The sequence below is a fragment of the Sodiomyces alkalinus genome (genome assembly GCF_003711515.1).
Source record: "Sodiomyces alkalinus F11 unplaced genomic scaffold SODALscaffold_1, whole genome shotgun sequence".
Classification (NCBI taxonomy): Eukaryota; Fungi; Ascomycota; class Sordariomycetes; order Glomerellales; family Plectosphaerellaceae; genus Sodiomyces; species Sodiomyces alkalinus.
The window spans coordinates 1,715,007-1,730,180 of NW_021167079.1; the positions used below are offsets into that span (position 1 = coordinate 1,715,007).

Here is a 15,174-nt window from a genome sequence, read left to right on the forward strand (position 1 = left end):
CCCCCCCCTGAGACCCCAGTGTTTCCCCTTCCCCTCTGAGCTCTCCACTCTGCGGGACTTCTGTCTGGTCCAGAACCCATGTTGATTAATTAGTACCTGCCCCGCCCTAACCTCTTTTCATTTTTCGGTGTTCTTAGTATCCCCTTCCACGTTGCTTGCTGCCCCCCTACATTTCAGACCTCGTGCCAAGCTACGAACTCCCAGTCGACTGGCTGGCCCAGTTCTTAGCTCTGCGCGACGTCTCTCATTTCGTCGTCGGTGCGTCCATCCAGTACACCGCCAACCAGGAGTCCCGCGACCTGCGGCTCCAGACGTCGTCGGCAAAGGTTCGCAACGCCGTCCTCAACGCCGCCAACAACCTTCGCCTCCCCCGTCCCCTTTCAAAGACCGACCTCCTAGCCACCTTCGATGCGACTTTCCGTATCATCCTCCCCGACACCCTTGACGTTTCGCGGCGCGCCTCCAATGGCTCGCACGTGGACGATGATGAGCTTGACGCGTTGAACCACTTCCGTGAGAGGCTCAGCCAGCGACAGGCCATCCACCGCGTGAGCGACGTCGACCTCGCCAACGCCGTGACCCAAGTCACGAGGGAAATCCTAGCCCAGGATGACCCGTCCGGGGGCCAATGTCCCATCACGGCTCATCCCAGCTTATACGTGCTGAATTGCTCGGCTTGCCATGTGGTCGGAGGAACACAACTGAGGTCGGATGGTCTCAAGCTTCCGGTACGTCGTGTGAAAACCGTGGACAGTGGATAAATAGCAAGATGAAATTGTTTGTGGCTCACTGCTCACTTCTATTCCATTGCCAGCTCGACCCTGGAGAGTCCCTCGAGATCCGCATCCCCTCTTCTTCCAGCTGTCCTACCTGCGGCCAAACCGTGACCTTGGCCCGTGAGGTGTCCCTAGCCAGGAGAGCGTGGGACCGCCTTCGCCACTTCGAGCCCGATGTCGAGGCCATCAACGTCGAGCGACACCTGCCGGCGCAATTTCAGACGGGCCCGCCGAGGCTTGACGCAGGCGGAGTAGGTGTTAGACGAGGCTCAGGAGGGGGGAGACCCGTTGAAGGTCTTTTGAGCAGCTCGGGAGACTCGAGCTCCGCCTCGCATTACACCCGCTCTGACTCTCAAGCGGCCTCGTCTCCTCCTGCTCATCTGTCCACCGCCGCCACGTACTTCTCACCCGATGCCTTTCAGTGTAATGGCCTTTCAGCACGTCAGAGTTCCGCCAACATTCATGGAAAGGGCAGTATCTCCGATTCTTCTCAACAACCACAACCACAACCACAACCACAACCACAACCACAACAACAACAACATCAACAACAGCCAGCGGACCCTCCCGAAGCCAAGAACCTTGTCCACTTTACAAGGCCGGCCCCGTTTGCCCATGGTTTCGCCGATATCCTGAAACCAAGCCATGCCGCCAGCGACCAGTCGTCGCTTCTTTCCCCTACCGATACCACTGGCATGCATTCACCAAGGACCGCCGAGAAAGCCAAGTCGCGTTGGAAACTGCCCTTCACCAGCTCGTCCAGGAGACAGCCTTCGGTGGCTGTCTCGGGAGGAGACTCGAGCTCTCTGTCGTCCACAACAGCCGAGGATCACAAGCTGGAGGAGATCCCGTTGGGACCTTTAGTTTCAAGTCAAAAGACATCTAGCAAAAGCAGCAAAAGCAAAACGGCGAAAAACATCATCAACGTCCACCTCTCGCGGAGTTCGACCTTGGCGCTCTTTTGGACACAACTCTCCATACAACTATGGGACGTCGGCACTTCCCCTCCCACCATGGCTCGGTCAATCTCTACTGCGAGTACTTGCATTCTGGCTGCAGTCGGCCAACGCTATCTGGCCTACATTATCGGGACCAGGGACCAGAAACTGACGGCAAGAACCCCAACCCCGTACCCAGCTCAGCATCCTGAGGAGTAGGATAGCCCGCTCACGAATCATACTGACTCGTCCGCACCTTTAGGTCCGTCTTGTAAACCTCGTCCAGCCGTCATCTCCCGCCGTCGAGTATCGCATACCTTCGTCGCCCTGGTGCAAAAGCATCGCCATCGACCCGCAAGAGAAAAACGTCGTCGTAGGCTTCGAGAACTCGGTCGTCCGCTCCTTCAAAACCACAACAGACTCGGAACAACCCCAAGAATTCCGTTTACACGATCATTATCACCCGGAGGGCCGCGCATCCCCATCCGTCGACACTCTGGCCTTTTCCGACGACGGCCTGTCCCTCGTTGCCAGCACCAGAAGTGCCAAGAACGGCACAATACAAGTGTACCTTTCGCGGTTCCCCTTTCTGGACTTCCAGGAGCTGGTGACGTGCCGGTACCCCGTCCCGCTCCACGAGTCAGAGGATAACGGGGTGACGTCGGCGATATTCCGACCGGGGCCGGCCCACGAAGCCGAGAACCTCGTCTGCATCTCTACTTGGACTCAGTCCGGCACACCCGTGCTGATCCAGCCCCAAGACGGCCATAAGAGCGAGATCAAGACCGAGCCGTCCTGCCGTCAGGGGAAGCTCGGAAGTCGTATACAGTGCGCCGCCTTCTCACCTTCAGGCAGGGAGTTGGCCATGGTGAATGACAAGGGGCACCTATACCTTGTCTCCAACCTGGACTCGAGCCCCGTGGAAATCGTCAAGAAGGCGACATCTAAGGAGCTGACGGCGAAATCGGCTTCGTTTTCCATGGCGTTTATGACGTTGGCCGAGGAGGAATCCGTGGTGCTGGCCTGGGCTGATGCTTCAAAGGCAACAGCCTGGGTTAAGAAGATTCCAGCAACCCATCGGGTACGTGATTAGCCTGTCTTCCTCTTTTGTGACCATCCTCAAGACCCACCCTGTCCGTCCCTTCTGCGAGTAGAGTGCCAAAGATGGATAGAGGACAGTACTAACCTTCCCTTTGCTACATGTAGACCGAAAGTAGTGCACCGGAAGCTTCCGACGTTGTTTACGTCGGATCGGCCGCTCAACCCCGGACCCAACAACATCAACAACAACACTCAAAACAAGCCGACGCCGAGTTACCGGGGAACCTTGCGATAAGCGCCGAACTGCCCGGAGAAGGAATACAGTCTCCGGTGGAACTTGCGACGCCGGACCAGGTTCCACCGTTTGAGCGGTTCAGTAAGACCCAGAGGAGACAGAGAGACGTTTTAGGTCGGAAGGCCGAGCACTTTACCAGTGGGAGTTAGTGAGTCGCTAGGCGCGGGCTGTAAGTTGGTGAGCGGACTAGCAGGTTCGAGACCTTGACAGGCCATGGGCAGAGCCGATTAGATAAAATATTTGGGAACCGAAATTAGGTAATATCTGTAAGAGTCAAAGAACAGTGACACCGGAGTGACGTCCATCGGGATAAGAAAAAGTAAGAAAAAGAAAAAAAAAGAAAAAGGAAAGGAAAGAAGCATCTCAATTGACTTGGTGACCATTTTCATCACCAAACACTTTACACTACAAGTTCCCCCCTGTCGTCTCGCGTCAAACGGATCAACCCCACCCAAGCCATGGCATCGTCGGTCACAAAACGACTAGCCCGGTTCACTAGTTGTGACGTCAGTGTTCTACTTGGATGAAGAAGCTTAATGGGAAGAGTGGCCTAACCCCGATTCAGATTGCGGATGCGCTCGTCGAGCTTCAATACCCGTACGGCGGCTTCCTCGACGGCATTCGGATGTGGTCGCCCACTTTCTGTGCGGGGCCGAGGAAGATGGTCGGACCGGCTGTCACGGTGAAGATGGTGGCGGCCAGCGACACCAGCGCGCCGAAACCTGCGCGTCATTTTGCCGACTATAATGAGGTCGGGAAGGTCATGTATGTGCAGCAGCCCAAGGCGCTCTATTCAGCCTGCTGGGGTGGCTTGATGTCTACGCGAGCGGCTTTCCTGGGTGCTCAGGGTGTTGTGGTGGATGGCCGGGTGCGGGATCTGAAGGAACATCGCGAGAAGGATATCCCGGTACGTTTTCGTTTCTAAAGCCTGGGTCGTTGGTATGTCGCGTCGAGTGTCCATCCCTTTTCGTGGAGCTAGGGTCCTGCAGCCTGCTAACATGGCTCATGGGTGGCGCAGGTATTCGCCAGAGATACCTCCATTCTCGGTTCTAACACCTTCAGTCGGGCGTCTGAGATTAATGTCCCACTGCAATTCAAGGGAGATCTCTGGATCCACCCTGCCGACTACCTCGTTGGCGACGTGGATGGCGTCGCGGTTGTACCCCGTTCCTTAATTGAACGTGTTATTACCATGTGTGAAGAACGCGCCGAAGTGGATCATAAGGTTTTCAAAGGCCTTCATGAAGGGATGACCATGGAAGAGGCCGTTGCGAGGTTTCGAAATTGAGGCGAATATGCTGTCGCGTACAGTCCTTTCACATCAAATGAGAGTTATGCTGTCCTGGCTGGTCAGGGAGCAAAAGGCGTTGTTTGCATCGCAAATGATGGCCATTGCAGATGCTCCCTGCACTTTGCAGACGCGCAAATGTTTGGGATAATCGAGAGGGCGCCTTTGGTTTCAACACGGGCGCTCGCCATTACGAACTGTTTGAAAGAATATGCGCTTCTGAGTGGCTGTAAAGTACCTGGGTATGTACCAATATGAAGCTCCCCCGGAGACGGTACGTAATTATAGGCGGGCTGTCAGGGGAGTCGGTTAGCGGGGCCACGCCGGGTACCGTACTTACAGGGCACGGGGTTCTAGGCCAATTGGGTGTTAGTCTCCTGCACTCGTCGTATATTGCAGCGCCCCGTAAATAACTGCCAACGCACTTGAGTTCATATATCTGCCCCCTGGCTGCCCAGAACGTCCAGCCATCTTCGATCCTGACAAAGTCCTAATTCGAACGACGGCCCTATGGGGCTAGAGACTATCAGGTGTCGAGTCCATTAAACAACTTGCCCTTTTCTCGCCCGTTGCCTTTGGCTGCTCGGTCCACCGTCCTCCCGTCTAGCCTCTACTAGGCAACCAGGAACCATGGCCCTGCAGGGTGACTCTAATCAAGACACTATCGCCTTCACTTCCCTCTACGAGTCCAACCCAACGACCATCGTCCTCTTGCACGGCGCCACCTCTTCCAGCTTAGAATGGGACTTCGTCATCCCGCATCTCTCGAACTACCACCTTCTGGTCCCCGATCTTCCGGGCCATGGCCGATCCCGTTCACTCGGCCCCGCATCCATCGATATCTCCGCCGTCCACGTCGCTCAGCTGATCCAAGCGCATGCGAAAGGCGCAAAAGCCCACGTCGTCGGTCTTTCCATGGGTGGCTACGTCGCACAGCGTCTGGCTCTCGACTCGCCGTCCCTAGCCCTCTCCCTCTTCGTCACGGGCGCCTCGCCGTTCCAAGGTTGGACGAGGTGGATGGCCGAACGTCCAGGCCTCATCTACTACCTTCTCAGTGCTTTCATAAACTGGCTTCCCGCACCGCTGTACTGGTACACCGCGTCAGCGACGGGACTGAAGCGGCATGATGCGCTGTTGGCAGACCAGCGGTCGAACCTCGAGGTGCAGACCATCCGAGAGGTCTACGGGTCCATACTGCAGCTGGGATTTGAGCAGGTACGACAGCTTCGCGTTAGGGCGTTATTTGTTGCGGGTGGTCGGCAGGATGACGTTCTTGGTACGACCAAGGTGGGCGAGGTGCTCAGAAATCGGGTGGCGGAGGATGGCGAGAGGCAACCCGATGACGGTTCCCGCGCTGTAGTTGTGCGCGAGGCTTTGCATACTTGGGATTTGCAATTGCCAGAGCTCTTTGCACAAGGTGTACTTGCTTGGATTGAAGAGAGGCAGTTGCCGGAAGAGTTTGACACGCTATGACTCTGCTTTTGGGCTAGGAGGCATGGGACGCGAGTTGTCTGGAGATCCCGGAATCATCGTTCGTGCGTGGATCCATGCATTGAAATGCACATGCAGTAACAGTTGAGCTGAACTCGAGGAGTCAAGTCCTAACAAGTCCTAGCACATCCGGTCTCTGCAGTATGGATTTGACGGGCCCCTGGGAAATCATTGGCCAGGCTGGGGCGATCTCCAGGCCGCGCCGGACGTACCCCACTTCGCCGATCGGCCGAGTGCTGCGGGGTGGGTCTTCGGTCTTCCCGGCGTGGCACATCGAAGAGGAAGCACATGATAACTGAGATGTTGAACAGGACTGAGACCTCAATTTATCCCTTGAACCCTCCTTTCTCGCCCAATAGTCTACACGGTCGAGAGCAACGACTTTTGGCGGTTCGCAAAAATTGGAATTTCCGTATTATCACTCCCTGCTCCGCCAACCTCGCAAAAATCCTCCTTGGCAACATATCAGTCATTCCTGCCATATAAAGCCACCCATTCAATATGGACCTTTCGCTGATGAATGCAAATTATGCAATGCCCCTCGTGCTCCTCTCTATCAAATTTTGCCGTCTTTGTCATTTTGCCCACTGACGACCATAGCACTCGGAATTCAATGGCTCAACACCAACTTCCAAACTTCATTTCCCGTGGAGAGAGATTCTCCGTGCTCCGTCTGTCCCTGAACATTGTCTCAGACTCCCAGCGCTTCAACTTGATCGTAAGGGACAACTCACGAGTCACACCTGGGATGGGCCAGCAGGCTTATGCGGCATGCCCATTTTCTTCAGGCGGCGAATGACTACGCTTGTCCTCTAGTTCGCCATCCGAGTCCTGTCCGGGGTTACAGTCCTGATAGCGCAGAGCGCGAAGTAGGGTGTAGAAGGCGCAGGCCAGCAACGATCCCAAGATGGGGCCCACCCAGTAGATCCAGAAATACCCCGGGAACGAGTGGTTGACCACGGCGGGGCCAAGAGAGCGAGCCGGATTGAGGGAGCCGCCAGTGAAATAGGTGCCTGAAAAAAAAGAACGAAAGCACACGAGGACGAGGTTAGCCCCCGGGAACAGGGCCGATACCACGGCGGCGGCAGCTATGCCGCCTATCAACTGGGCTGGCACGACGCATATGGCACGGATGATAGGAAGACCCCCGCAGAGCACTAAAGCGAGAGTGACCTAGGGAATGTTATCCATCGGTCGTGGAAAAAGAAAAAGAAAAAAAGGGGGGGGGGGCAGGGTCCCAAAAAGCAAGTCGCAATGGACAGGACATACGACAGGGTTGAATAAACCACCAGTGATGCGGTAGAAAGCCCAAACATTGGCGGTCAATGAGACACCGAAAGCCAAGCTGACGAGGATAAGTGCGGCGGGATTCGGGGGCGCGTCGTCGGCCGGCTGGGGGGTGTTGGCAATCTGGGCACCGGCCAGGGAGAAGAAGAGGAAGAGGTATGTCCCAACGAATTCGCCTATCGTGGCAACTATGTTGTTCCGCATAGTATCGGGGAGGGAAAGGGTCGGGAGAGGGCCCTGGCCAGCGCGTCTTGCACTCGATATCCGTCTCATATTCTGGGTAAGACTGTTCATCCGGCTGGAACGCGAGAAGTGGCTGAGGTCGGGCATTTTCGAAGTCGGCTGCGGTGACACCTAAACAAACAATGGAACCTTCTGGGTATGGAATGATCTACTGGTAATGGCAATGAAGAGGGGAATTCAGGGGTATTATATGGCTGTCTGGCATTCTGGGGGGCTTTTGTACTCCAGGGCTTCGCTTCGTGTGAGTAGCAGCTGCACAGTTACACTCAATTGTCGAGTGCCGATTCTGACATCGAAGGTCGGTCAGACCAGCAGACAATCTTCGCCAACCTTTGACCATCTGGACGTTGACGGGAGCCAAGAAAAGATCTAAGCCGTATTCATCATGGGCAGCCTCCGGATGGACATATTCACACCAGCGACCTTACCTGGGCCGGGTTGATATGATAAATAGGACATGTGCAAGATGTAGGGCCTATCGGCATTGTTGTTAACACCACAGTATCCCACTATAACGCAGTTGTATTCCGAAGCAGTGGGGAGGTTTTCGTGGGAGGATACGAGTCCACAACGGGGTGCGAGGAATACTTCGATGTATGAGGAGGCCTGCGGCTGCTATGACCATGAGTACTGTTTCCCTCTAGCATGAGATAGTCAGGGCCGGGTCAAATTCAAACTGTCGCGACGTAGGCTGTAGCACCCGTCGAGGTCTGATGAAGGTAACCATTACGGCAAACATACGTATCTGTTTCCGCAAGACGAACGTCTTTGAGATGGAAGATTGGGGTATGGACCCCTTTTCGATGTAGCAGCTTTCAAAATTCACCGGCATCTTTACAAAGTGGATGTAAGAAAAGGTCGGATCCGACACAGTACCAGAGCTAGGCCGGCCTCTGGCTGATCAGACGGACCATTGGCTCCGTATAATTAATTGCCAATTTGCCCCGATTTCATGAAAACAGTGCCGTTAATATAGTTGAGACGATTGGAGTAATCCAGTAAAGGAGATGAAATCGGGTTGAGACACGAGAGGAGGCCTAGACCGACCATTTGTTCCCAACCGTATGACCGATGTCCGAACAATGAAAACATCGTCATCGATCTTGATGGAGTTAGAAGACAAGTACTGGAATGACTCGAAGAAAACGCCTTTCACTGGAGGGTACGGACTCGCGTAGTCGAACCACCATGGGTTCTGAATAATGATTAACTCAAGTACGTGGGAATCTTCGATACTATAGACTAGCCCGCGACAGGAAAAAGGTTCTTTTCTCCAGTGCTTGGGCAGAACTATTAGTGAGGCCTGCATAGTGCGTCCATAGGTTGCAGGATACATGTGGGCTCAACTCCAACCAGCCATATTACTATTCCTGTGTTCGCTGTCCTCGTGCTCTCTATAGTGGATAGAAAGTCGCTGCCAACATCGTTAGCGACGTTGTGCTTCTTGGATTCGTTAATAAAATTGAGTGTTGTGAAACACACTATACACGACCCCAAAACCGACACACAGCATTTCCATTTCCGGTCCTGGAACTGAGCCTCTGCTGCTTTAGCCTGAGCTGGCCTGAGCTGTGGGTGAGCCACCCTGAGCTGATGGTGATCCTCCCTGAGGACTTTGAGCGGGGCTGCGGGCAGCTCAAAGTCACTGTTGGACCCTTGCACTCTCGTTGTTTGTCGGCATTTCCAACTCCCCGTTGAGTCGACGCTCGTTGCATGACGTACAGGATGCCTCGCGCGCGGCCTCTCGTGTGGCCTCTTGTGACGCCGGGTAGCAACTTCGTCCTACGCAGGAGACCAGTACACCGGCGAGGATGACTGGCTAATGCCTCCGCCAGAAACCGATGCTCACCCAACGCCGCCGCCGTCCGTCGGTCGTCGGCGCAGTAGGGCCATGGGCGTATTATACATAGCTTCGGCCTTCAGCGTTCGGAAGAGCTGGTTGCCACGGACCTGATTCCACGCCATGTACTCACAATTCACAGTGGGCCGGCATGAGTGCACGTCGAGCTTACGTCAACCACTGCTTTGCTCTATATCTCTATGTTGTCAATACCCGAAAGTCCTCGAATACCACTCCCACGTGTCCAGACAGTTAGGCTCTTCCAGAAATCGTGGTATGTACTCTGTTGCCCATTCTCCATCACCAGGAACGGTAAAGACTGCTTTGCAGAACTCCCAATAATCAGGATACCAACCCGATTGCCTCCAGTCGATAAGGGCGATTATCCGCCGCGGCTGGGTGATTGAGAGAATGATGTTGCTGGGATGGAGGTCGTCGTGTGTAAACACGACGGGGGAATCATCTGGCAATTCTTTCCGGAGAGGATCAGGGATTTCTTCTGTCGTATAGCCAGGCCAGTTGTGTTCCATTCCGGCCTTGGTCATCAAAGACATCCAGTCATGAAACTCGGCAACAGAGTTGAACGGACCCGCCGGAGGTCTTGTCCCATTCATAAAGCTTATGCAACCTAGAGGTTCGTAGTTAATATGGCCTGGGTGAGTGAACATTAGTCAGAAACTACCTTTCAAAGTAAGGTAGGTTAGGATATATTCTTACCGAGGAAGAATTCGCCAGGAGCATGCCGAAGTGTTCGTAGCTCTGATATGTAGAGCTTAAGCTGCTGGCATATATCGACTTTCTCTTCGCTGCTCATCGAGTTCCAGGCTTCTTCGAGAGTGAACCCACGCACCAACTCCATATAGATGAAGACCTGGTCTTTATCGTGAGTCCAACCATAGACTTCTGGCACAGGGACCTGAGGTAGAACGCGGCGCAGTGCCCAGAAGCATTGTGCTTCGCCTTCAGTCACATCAGGTTCTCGTCCAAACTTGACCAAGAGCCGAATGTCCTCGTAGCGAACTGGGGCTGGACGGGGCGAGCAGTCAGCCGCCGCATCAAGCTCCAAAGCACGTTCGCGGATTTGCGCCGGGGCCGGTAATTTGCTGTGAGGCCTGTTTCGAGAAAAAAATGAAGAGTACTTGAAAGCTGCGGAATCATTCGGTGGAAGGTCTTTGACGGAAATAGTTGGATTCTCCGCAAGGAGGGATGGGTGATTCATTTCGCCGATGTTTGAGATGGTTATGTGATGTTGTGGATTGGAGAAGCGGAGGTGCTGGGCAACAGAATCGAAAGACGCGTACGGTTATACTTGCTATGTTCCGCCTTTGACAGAGCTCCTTTTATGAGAGAGCAGGATTGTTCTCATTGAACACATGTACTTTGTTGAGTGACATCTCAGCAACGGATGATGATAGGGTTTCTTTCAGCCAACAATGAAGACTGAACACAAAGCTTTTGTATAAGTCAGTGGCTTTGCATCCGAGTGAACAATGCCTTGTCCGCACAAGACCAATATAGGCGTTTCTATTCCTGATCAACGGCGCCAGAACTTGACCTAATGATCACAAATATGGCGACTGTCCGCTCATGAGAAATATCTATAAATGCAGCAGACCCGAGCCTCAACTCAACAACAAACTCACTCTCAACCATCCAGCATTCATCAGCCTTCAGCATTCAACTACTATCACACACTCTTTGTCCACACCGACTAAACAACACCAAACAAAAAGCAAAAAGCAACACTTCCACGACGCAAAAATGTGCTCTTCAACTCCCATCTCTACTCCTGTCAATGCCGCCAAGGCTGGCACCACCACTCCCTCAACCAACAAGGCGGAGAACCCTCCCGCTCCTGTCAACGAGTCTGTGAGCATCTGCACCTGCGACTGCGGCTGCCGTCGGCTTGTCACCTACCCTGGCGGCAACTTGTGCGACCGTTGCAGCATGAACTGCCAGTAAGTTGTTGTCATATCCTCGTATCCTCCTTTTCAATTTACGTGCATAGGAGCCGAGTTGATCAACCTTGAGTTGCATCACACCATATACCTATTATGGAATGCGCTGGATCGCATTCTTAGGTCATGAAGTAACGCGCTGGACCGCGTTCAGAGTTCATAGAACAATAAACCAAATTCACTCCCACTTCTCATTTCATCATAAATGCATCGTGACTGTTAATAAGTGAGTCTTGTCTAAACTATTCCTTTTTTTCTTCTTTTCTTTTTTTCTTCTTTTTTCCCCCTTTTTTCCTTTGTTCCTATGTATCGAGTGTGTTTTTGGTTAATAATATAGAGAGAGTAGATGACTTTTGGAACAATGATCATGCTTGGTAAGAAGTTGCAATCGAGTAATATACCACACCACGGGTCCACGACTGACTGACATTGATGCCTTTTTGTTTGGAGAATCGAGCAGGGGATGATGCGAGGATGAAAGGGTACGTACCGAGGACAGAAGAAAATCACACAACCCCGATAAGGTACAGTTAAGCCTGGTGATACATGTACCCGAGATTGATTATATAATCATGGCGTCTCTCATTTGAACGCTGATTTGCACTCGTTGACGGCTGCCTCCAGTTGACATCCGGGTGTCTTGGCCAGGATGTTTCGTGCCCCGCGTCGCGACTTGAATTTCTGGCCTCGTCCTCGACCGAGTCCGTACGGCATTCACCCCGCGATCGAGAGCCATATTTCCCCGGCAGGCCAATCACCTCAATTCACCTCCTCCTCCCTTATATTCCGTCAACCTCGTGGGGGCCGGCGCGACGATTGAAGCTAATTATCGACAATTCCCGACACATGGCTCTCCCACTCCCCTCCGGCCTCGTGCCCAACGAGGTCGGATTCCTTTGCGAAATGGAATCCGTGACGGTAGTGCCGCGGCAAAGGCTTGATACCATTGACCTTCTAAGTGTGAGTATCCGGTGAGCTGGTTCCCAGCTCCTTTGTTTCCCCTCCTATTCGCACCCTAAACTGACGCAAAACTCTTGACTACCAACCGCTAGGGTCAAACTCCTACACTCCGCCCCCCATACCGCGCCAACCTCCCTCTATGGCTAGCCCTCCTCCTCAAGAAACAACGACGAGCAAACATTGTCCCCCCACCGTGGCTACACCCAGATTCGCTCCGCGGCGTGATCCACCACGAGGTGAAAGTAGACCCGCTCGCCTTTTCCCCGCCACCACCACCGCCAGCCCGCGCCGACGCCCGCGGCAACGCCCACCACCCCACGAGGCCGTCCGCCTACGACGACGTCGCTCTCTCCCCGCCCTTCCTCTCCTCCTGCACGTCCGATGCTCCCGCCGGCGCGTTGCCGTACCACTGGTTCGAGGTCGCCGAGATCCTCCTCGCCCACGCGGCCGACGACATCCCCTCGGCCTCGGAGGTGCGCTCCCTCCTCCGCGACCTCCACGAGATCCGCGCGGCCAAGATGCGGAAAAGCACGGCCGACCTGGAACAGGGCGTCGGCGGTGTGCTGCACCTGCGCGGCGTCGGCGCCATGGAGCTGGCCGAGAGCCGCGCTTTCATCCTCGGCGTCGTCGAGGGCGTGCGCAGGCTGGGCGCCAGCGCTGAAGCGACCCGTCGCGAAGAGGAAGAGGAGGGCCGCGCCCGTGATGAGGATGAGGATGACGAAGATGATGATATGTTTGGATGAGGTATCAAAAAGAAGAAGAAAAAAACCCCAAATTTCGATTTTACGATTCTTGGGCTATCAAAACCCCGAAATATCCGCTTGCCCCGCTCACCTTTGAGGTGCTTTCCAACCGGCCATGAAAGAGAATGCGGCTACCTTTTATCATTCATTTACACAGTGGTTCTTGGTACAGGCATATGTGCATACCGGCACCCCTTGCGCTCCGTATCCGGGTCACTGATCCTTTCAACTGCCACCTGAGAATTCGGACTCTGTCCGGAACAAATACGAATCTTCTTACGGTCCACCCCTATCGCTACGAATCTTCTCTGGCAACTTCGAATCATGTTGGCAGAGTATCTGCTTCCGGCTGGGATGCCGAGAGCGACACGGTACTCGAAACAGATGGGGAATACACCCCCTGACCCGAAGACGACGACGTCGTATAGGTCGAGGTCCAAGTCGCGGATGTGGACGATCCAGAGAGAGAAGTCGGGGCTGATTCACTTGAAGAGCGGGATGGCAGAGAGAAAATCGATGGGGCCGAAGATGAAAGGGTGGAAGACCTGGGCGGAGTAGCCAAGGCCCACGGGGGTGAAGGGGACATATTGGCGGAGAACCTGGCAGATGAGGCGAGACTAGGGGGAGGAGAAGGTGTGGACGGAGGATGATGTGTCTCTCCCGGCGGCATCATCACCTCTTCCTCCTGTGCTCCGGGTATCCCCACGACCTGGAACGCCTCGGGGGGTGGCCGTCCGCGCTGGTCCAGGCCCTGGACTACTTCTTCGCCGGTCGCTCGGGCTGAGGCGCGGGTGTGTCGCCGGTTGGGGCCGTGAGCTTGCGGGGCCGGACGCACCTGGGCGCCCGAAGTCTGACCCTTCTTCGAGTTGTGTTTCGCGACGGCAGATTTGCCCGGGGTGTGCGTCGGCGCCTTTGCGGGTGTCATTTGAACCGAGTTCGCTGGAGATCGACCGATGTCTTGTTGGGATATTGGAATCTGATGGGGAGAGAGAACCGATAAAGGGGCTGCTGGACCGGGATGCGTGGTGATGCTGCGTGTGGTGCTTGGATTTTCCATCTGCAGTCTGATGGACTTCAGCCTTTATAACGATCAAGACACGATTGTTGAATCGGCGAAGCATAACGACCGACCACTGGGAAATTCTCGACATGGCGACAAAGAGCTCGTCGGCACCCATGCAGAATAAAGATCCTTTGAATTCGAGGTCTGAAGGCGGCAGCTTGGCCTGCATATACAATAGACACCGAACAAAGAGGTGCGATTTACGTTTTTACAAGCGGCCTTGTTACTTGTGTTCGGTTTATTGTTCGATCGGACGGACCTATTTTCATCTGGACAAGAGACAAACGATTGAGACAATGGCGGACAAAGCTGGGCTCAGTATATCAGGGGGTTTGTCTTTGTGTAAATTGACTGTTTCCATTGCTCATTGCTGTCTTTTGGGTATGGTGGCAAGGGGGGCAAGGGAAGAGAATTGGAATTGGAAATTGAGAAAAAGAAAAGTAAAGTAAAAAAAAATAAAAAAAATAAAAAGGGAAAACCAACGAGGAAGTTGAGGAACGCCGAGTTGGTAAGACTGGGATGATACTGTACTGTATACATATCGGCCCAGTTATCCTGCGTCCCGATCAAGACCAAGGTGTCGGGAAGAAAGTCCTCCTCTAGATTACCTATTAATTAATGTGGACTGTCCCGGGGGCCGCTCCGGGAACGTTGCTAGCGGCCCCGAGAGACGGGAACTCCAAAGTCACGCAGGGTGCGGCCGGGTGACACCCTGCAAGGGGCTACGCTAATTAACACATGGATGTATCCGTATGTTGTCTGGGAAGTGGTTGATAACTTGCTCAAATCCTCTCAAATGCCGGGTACGGCCAAGATGGTGACCCTACCCTTTGCCCACCCCCCTGGACAACCCATACCCAACAGTCCCAACCTCTCTCCAATCTTAATCTTCTCATTACTACCACAAGCTCAGTGACTTATATGATGCGTGTGATGTGTTTGTCCGGTAACGCATAATTCATACGCGGCCCCTTCCCGAGAGGGAAATGCGGTGTCGTGGAGCCGGGACCCCCTGGAACGACTCCAAACGAGGCAGTTTCTTATAAGTTATGTCGATCACCCCTTACCACACGAAGCTTTTGGTCAAAATATAGTCATTTCCGACGGTTTCAAGAAGACGTGAGGTCTTTTTTCGTCCAGGAAGTCAAAGCCTGACTGTAGCTGAGCAGTCTGAGCTTCTACGGCCCGCTTGAACGACCTAAGACCAAGCGTCTACAAATAGGCTATAGGCCTCGACCAAACCACCAACGC

The 15,174-nt window shown here is 54.0% G+C and overlaps 7 protein-coding genes across 7 annotated transcripts in view; 4 read left to right on the forward strand and 3 right to left on the reverse strand.

Annotated features, from left to right (window-relative positions):
- Positions 1-3,199, forward strand: part of SODALDRAFT_336008 (hypothetical protein) — a gene marked incomplete at both ends in the record, with an annotated part of 3,936 nt that extends 737 nt beyond the window's left edge. Inside the window, 6 exons of the mRNA XM_028612560.1 lie at positions 138-728; positions 815-1,031; positions 1,084-1,360; positions 1,420-1,888; positions 1,977-2,795; positions 2,921-3,199. Of these exons, the coding sequence (XP_028470006.1) occupies positions 138-728; positions 815-1,031; positions 1,084-1,360; positions 1,420-1,888; positions 1,977-2,795; positions 2,921-3,199 (2,652 nt within the window). The remainder of the gene's footprint in view (positions 1-137; positions 729-814; positions 1,032-1,083; positions 1,361-1,419; positions 1,889-1,976; positions 2,796-2,920) is intronic.
- A 309-nt stretch (positions 3,200-3,508) lies between these two features.
- On the forward strand, positions 3,509-4,338 carry SODALDRAFT_267889 (RraA-like protein; the record flags this gene model as incomplete). Its single annotated transcript, XM_028607575.1, has 3 exons — positions 3,509-3,556; positions 3,616-3,957; positions 4,069-4,338. The coding sequence occupies 3 exons, from the start codon at positions 3,509-3,511 to the stop codon at positions 4,336-4,338; spliced, it is 660 nt and encodes a 219-aa protein (XP_028470007.1).
- A 630-nt stretch (positions 4,339-4,968) lies between these two features.
- SODALDRAFT_268927 (alpha/beta-hydrolase) lies at positions 4,969-5,811 on the forward strand (the record flags this gene model as incomplete). The annotated part of the gene is made up of 1 exon (XM_028607632.1): positions 4,969-5,811. One exon carries the CDS (start codon positions 4,969-4,971, stop codon positions 5,809-5,811), a length of 843 nt encoding a protein of 280 aa, XP_028470008.1.
- A 780-nt stretch (positions 5,812-6,591) lies between these two features.
- On the reverse strand, positions 6,592-7,542 carry SODALDRAFT_347255 (aquaporin-like protein; the record flags this gene model as incomplete). Its single annotated transcript, XM_028613294.1, has 2 exons — positions 7,099-7,542; positions 6,592-7,002 (listed from the first exon to the last, which is right to left on the reverse strand). The coding sequence occupies exons 1-2, from the start codon at positions 7,444-7,446 to the stop codon at positions 6,592-6,594; spliced, it is 759 nt and encodes a 252-aa protein (XP_028470009.1). The 5' UTR covers positions 7,447-7,542.
- A 1,829-nt stretch (positions 7,543-9,371) lies between these two features.
- Positions 9,372-10,445, reverse strand: SODALDRAFT_287277 (phosphotransferase enzyme family protein). The gene is made up of 2 exons (XM_028608566.1): positions 9,917-10,445; positions 9,372-9,851 (listed from the first exon to the last, which is right to left on the reverse strand). The coding sequence occupies exons 1-2, from the start codon at positions 10,416-10,418 to the stop codon at positions 9,406-9,408; spliced, it is 948 nt and encodes a 315-aa protein (XP_028470010.1). The 5' UTR covers positions 10,419-10,445; the 3' UTR covers positions 9,372-9,405.
- Positions 10,446-12,003: 1,558 nt separating this feature from the next.
- Positions 12,004-12,860, forward strand: SODALDRAFT_269984 (DNA replication complex GINS protein PSF2; the record flags this gene model as incomplete). Its single annotated transcript, XM_028607692.1, has 2 exons — positions 12,004-12,117; positions 12,210-12,860. 2 exons carry the CDS (start codon positions 12,004-12,006, stop codon positions 12,858-12,860), a joined length of 765 nt encoding a protein of 254 aa, XP_028470011.1.
- A 35-nt stretch (positions 12,861-12,895) lies between these two features.
- SODALDRAFT_326385 (hypothetical protein) lies at positions 12,896-14,385 on the reverse strand. The gene has a single exon (XM_028610151.1). The coding sequence runs from the start codon at positions 13,915-13,917 to the stop codon at positions 13,183-13,185; it is 735 nt and encodes a 244-aa protein (XP_028470012.1). The 5' UTR covers positions 13,918-14,385; the 3' UTR covers positions 12,896-13,182.
- Between the last annotated feature and the right edge of the window lie 789 nt (positions 14,386-15,174).